General features: G+C 37.2%; 1 protein-coding gene across 1 annotated transcript in view; it reads right to left on the minus strand.

Moving 5' to 3' along the window:
- Positions 1 to 358: 358 nt before the first annotated feature.
- LOC106476758 (glutamate receptor ionotropic, kainate 2-like) overlaps positions 359 to 6,016 on the minus strand; it is a gene marked incomplete at both ends in the record, with an annotated part of 11,175 nt that continues 5,517 nt past the window's right edge. Inside the window, 2 exons of the mRNA XM_013937387.2 lie at positions 359 to 386; positions 2,295 to 2,394. Coding sequence (XP_013792841.2) covers positions 359 to 386; positions 2,295 to 2,394 — 128 coding nt within the window. The remainder of the gene's footprint in view (positions 387 to 2,294; positions 2,395 to 6,016) is intronic.

A 6,016-nucleotide genomic window follows, 5' to 3' on the forward strand; every position in this document is an offset into this window, starting at 1 on the left:
TCCTCACCTCTTTCAAGGCATCCTCACCTCGAGTATGTTGTCATTTTCACAACACTATATCTGTTCAATGGTGTACAGTCAGGTTTCAAGGCGTCCTCACCTCGAATATTTTCTAATTTTCATAACACTTTATCTCTTCAGTGATGTACAGTCAGGTTTCAAGGCGTCCTCACCTCGAGTATTTTCTAATTTTCACAACACTTTATCTGTTCAGTGATGTACAGTCAGATTTCAAGGCGTCCTCACCTCGAGTAGGTTGTCATTTTCACAACACTTTATCTGTTCAGTGATGTACAGTCAGATTTCCAGGCGTCCTCAGCTTGAGTATGTCGTCGTTTTCACAACACTTTATCTCTACCTCAGTTTCAGATAGATTTTCAAACAATCTGAGATAGAAAAATACTAAAATTTAGATGAGGAAATTTGAGCGCGACTTTCCATGCAAGATCCGAACAAAAGTATCTTAAAAATTAGTTATTATTGGTGACCTCAAGTAACGTTAGTAACTAATGATACATTTAGATTTCTATCTTACTAGTAAATTAAAAATAGTAGTGTAATGCTAGCATTTTTGGTGGTCATTTTTTTCCAGTTTTTGATCTCCGAGTTCATCCTATGCACACGTGATATCCCTCAACATTAATATTATCTGGATATCTACCAGCCTGAGCACATCCAAACCCCTCAACATTAGCCTTATCAAGATATCTACCAGCTTGAGCACACCCAAACCTCTCAAAATAAACCCTATCAGGATATCTACTAGCTAAATCACACCCAAACTCCTCAACATTAACCTTATCATGATATCTACCAGCTTGAGCACACCCAAACCCCTCAACATTAACCCTATCAGGATATCTACCAGTTGATCACACCCAAACCCCTCAACATTAACCCTATCAATATATTTACCAACACTAGCATACTCCAAACCCCTCAAAATTAACATTATCAGGATATTCACCAACCGGAACACACCCAAAACTCCTTATCATTAACCTTATCAGGATATTTACGAACCCGAGCACACCCAATACCCCACAACATTAACCTTATCAGGATATTTACCAACTCGAGCACACCCAAACCCCTCAACATTAACCTTATCAGACATTTACCAACTCGAGTACACTCAAAACCCATCAACATTAACCATATCAGGATATTTACCAACTCGAGCACACCCGAAACCCCTCAACATTAACCATATCAGGATATTCACTCGAGCACACCCAAAACCCCACAACATTAACCATATCAGGATACTTACCAACTCTATCACACGCAAAACCCCTCAACATTAACCTTATCAGACATTTACCAACTCGAGCACACCCAAAACCCCTCAACATTAACCATATCAGACATTTACCAACTCGAGCACACCCAAAACCCCACAACATTAACCATATCAGGATACTTACCAACTCTATCACACGCAAAACCCCTCAACATTAACTTTAACAGGAAATTTAACAACTATATCACACGCAAAACCCCTCAACATTAATCTTATCAGGATATTCACCAACTCGAGCACACATAAAACCCCTTATCAGGATATTTACGAATCCGAGCACACCCAAAACCCTCAGCCTTAACTTTATCAGGATATTCACCAACTCGAGCACTACCAAAACCCGTCAGCCTTAACTTTATCAGGATATCCACCAACTCGAGCACACCCAAAACCCGTCAGCCTTAACTTTATCAGGATATTCACCAACTCGAGCACACCCAAAACCCGTCAGCCTTAACTTTATCAGGATATTCACCAACTCGAGCACACCCAAAACCCGTCAGCCTTAACTTTATCAGGATATTTACCAACTCGAGCACACCCAAAACCCCTCAACATTAACTTTATCAGGATATTCACCAACTCGAGCAAACATAAAACTCCTTATCATTAATCTTATCAGGATATTTACCCACCTGAGCACACCGTACCATCAACACTGTTAAGATATTTACTAACTTGTGAACGCCCGGAACAACTTACAAACACACACATATTTATTTGTGTGTGTGTATGGATATTTAAAGAACAATCTTATTTGACCAACACTGTGAAATCTACTCCTCACTCCCATAACGTGTTCCAAAGCATGAAATCCATATTTAAAAAGAAAAGTAAAATCCTCCTCACAGCTACTCCCCTGTGGAAACTTGTGAATGATATTTTGAGCATGCGCGATACGGGGAATAAGCATGCGAGATGCTTTGTGGGAAGTCCATTTAAGAATACACAGTATTGAAGTTAGGTACAGAGGATATGTGTGGGAAATCACCATTGTTTTCAAGCTCAGGTTTTCGAGCGACTGATTTCGTGGAACTCCGACAGGATAAGGCAAACTTCATTTCTTTTAACATCTCCTTGCAAACAGGTTCCTGTAAAGAGAAGAAATCATTAGAGCATTATAAAAAACGTGGATTTCAACGTTTCACTAGATCACCAGAGCATTATAAAAACGTGGATTCTAACGTTTCACTAGATCACCACAGCATTATAAAAACATGGATTCCAACGTTTCACTAGATCACTACAGCATTATAAAAAAACGTGGATTTCAACGTTTCACTAGATCACTACAGCATTATAAAAACGTGGATTTCAACGTTTCAATAGATCACTACAGCATTATAAAAAACGTGGATTTCAACGTTTCACTAGATCACTACATCATTATAAAAAACGTATATTTCAATGTTTCACTAGACTACTACAGCATTAAAAATAACGTGGATTTCAACGTTTCACTAGATCACTAGTGTATTATCAAAACGTGGATATCAACGTTTCACTACATCACTAGAGCATTATAAAGAACGTGGATTTCAACGCTTCAATAGATCGCTATAGCTTTATAACAAACTTAGATTTCAACGTTTCAATAGATCACTAGAGCATTATAAAAAACGTGGATTTCAACGTTTCACTAGACCACTAGAGCATTAAAAATAACGTGGATTTCAACGTTTCACTAGATCACTAGAACATTATAAAAAACGTGAATTTCAACGTTTCACTAGACCACTACAGCATTATAAATATCGTGGATTTCAACGCTTCACCAGAGCACTACAGCATTATAAATAACGTGGATTTCAACGCTTCACCAGAGAACTACATCATTATAAATAACGTGGATAAAAACGTTTCACCGGAGCACTACAGCATTATAAATAACGTGGATTTCAACGTTTCACTAGATGACTACAGCATTAAAAATAACGTGGATTTCAACGTTTCACTAGATCACTAGAGTATTATCAAAACGTGGATTTCCACGTTTCACTAGATCACTAGAACATTATAAAAAACGTAGATTTCAACGTTTCACTAGATCACTACAGCATTATAAGTAACGTGGATTTCAATGTTTCACTAGATGACTACAGCATTATAAATAACGTGGATTTCAACGTTTCACCAGAGTACTACAGCATTACAAATAAGGTGGATTTCAACGTTTCTCCAGAGTACTACAGCATTATAAATAACGTGGATTTCAACGTTTCTCCAGAGTACTACAGCATTATAAATTTGGTTGATTTCAACATTTCTCCAGAGTACTACAGCATTATAAATAAGGTGGATTTCAACGTTTCTCCAGAGTACTACAGCATTATAAATAACGTGGATTTCAACGTTTCTCCAGAGCACTATACCTTTGTTTCGATTCGAATTTCGTACAAAGCTACTCGAGTTAGTCGTCGCGAATTTAGTAGTAATAGACTAGAGGGAAGGCAGATAGTGAATAATACATTCCGCCAACTTTTGGGTTACTCTTTTACTAACGAATATTGGGATTGACTGTCAAATTATAACGTCCTTACGGCTGAAAGGAAGAGAATATCCGTCGAAGGGGATTCGAACCTCAGATTGCTATTCGAGTTCCCTAATCACCAGGCTATGCCAAATCGACCACTATAGCATTATATAAAACATGAATTTCAATGTTTCGTAAGATCTCCAAGCTATATGAGATAATACATTACATATTAGCAAAATTACTCAATCAGAACAACACGACTATCAGACGATTTTAAAATAACACTTGACAGTCGGATGAATTCCTCACCTTGCGAGATCAAAGTAAGTTGAAATAGTTTTAGTGCTGTTGTATAAGCATTGCCCCACCTATTAGTGGTTCAGCGGTAACTCTGAAGGCTTATATCGCTAAATACCGGGTTTCGATATAGCCCACTGTGTAGTTTTGTGCATAGGCATTAGATTTAGAATAATTTTTACCGACAACAGAGGAAAATCACAAACCAAAATAGAAAATAAATTAAAACACTGTTTTATTTTGTCTGTTTCTCCTATATTTTAAATAGAGGATTTTTGTAAGTGTGGAATCTAGAAAACAAAAAGTATAAGATAAAAATGGTAATTTTATATGAGGAGTGAAATTAGTAACATGAAAATGCAGTTAAATAAAAAAAAAATATTAAGAAATTCAGAGTTTAAAAATTCACAATAATTTATCGTATAAAGTTAATAGCAAAATATACAATTAAACACTCTACATTTTTCGGTGGACCAAATTCCACCATCTTCAGGAGACCAGAAGAAACGCAGCAACCAAAAATAGTCTGATAGCTGCATTGTTCTGATTGGGTAATTTTGGTTATATGTAATGCATTACCTCACACAGCTTGGAGATCTTACGAAACATTGAAATTCATGTTTTATATAATGCTCGGTTTGGCATAGTCTGCTTGTACAAAAATGAAATTTCCTGCGTTTCTTCTGGTCTCCTGAAAATAGTGGCATTTTTTCCATCGACATCTGTAAAGTTTGAATTGCATGGAGTTTCCAATTCCATATTTTGCTTTTAACTTTATAGAATGAATTTTTAAACTCTGAATTTCTTACACATCTTATGGAATCTGTGCACAAGAACTGTCTTAGAATATACCGAAGAAAAAGAAATTACAAAATGTTTCCAAACATATGAAACAAACACTTTTCTAGTGTCACGTAAGAAATCCAATAACCCGAACAATTTTGAAAAGTCCGAAAGCTCGAGTCACTTGGGCATCTTTTATCTTTTTTTGTTGGTTCTGTGTGATTTTGATTATCATGATTCAATCATTTTAGTTTTATGTATTTTGATAAGTTTCTCTGAGTCCACAAACAATAGACAAAGCTAATATTCTAGTGATCATGGACAAACAGGAATATAAGACAAAATTTGACGCCATTCTATCGGACAATAGCAAGTTTAAGAGGATTAGAGCTGACCCGACAAAAACACTAAAAACAGACGTTAATAAGTTGATTGCCACTGTTAACAAACAAGCGAAAGAAAAGGTTCTCCAATCTACCATGGGAGACTATGCGCCTGAATATATCTACGGAACCGTAAAAACTCATAAACAGAACAACCCTCTATGGCCAATCATATCACAAGTTCCTGCCCCTATATACAAGACTGCCAAAGACCTAAACCACATCATCACTCCATATATGCCTGCCCAACACATGCTAACATCTACAGACGACTTCCTCCACTTACTACATGCCACAAATCCACAGGGACTACTCGCCTCCTTTGACGTCGAATCATTATTTACCAATGTACCAGTCCAGGATACGATAGACATAATCTGTGACAACGTTTACAGACACCCGACAATGTCTCCACCCAAAATAACTGAAGAAATAATGCGTGAACTTCTACTCGCCTGTACTACGAAGTCACCTTTTCAACATATCAATGGTTCGCTATACCAGCAAGTCGACGGAGTTGCCATGGGCTCTCCTCTTGGAGTAACTTTCGCCAATTTTTACATGTGTCACATAGAAAACAAAGTGCTACAGAACCACCACCCCGCACTGTACTGCAGATATGTCGACGACTGCTTTATCGTTACCAAGGACACCGATGAATTAATGAGACTCTGACAAAATCTACAGGACAACTCTATGCTTAAATTCACCAACGAAATAGCCACTGACAAAACCATCAATTTTCTGGATGTACATATCGACGCTAACAACAGC

Source organism: Limulus polyphemus, unplaced genomic scaffold (genome assembly GCF_000517525.1).
Source record: "Limulus polyphemus unplaced genomic scaffold, Limulus_polyphemus-2.1.2 Scaffold11480, whole genome shotgun sequence".
Taxonomy (NCBI): Eukaryota; Metazoa; Arthropoda; class Merostomata; order Xiphosura; family Limulidae; genus Limulus; species Limulus polyphemus.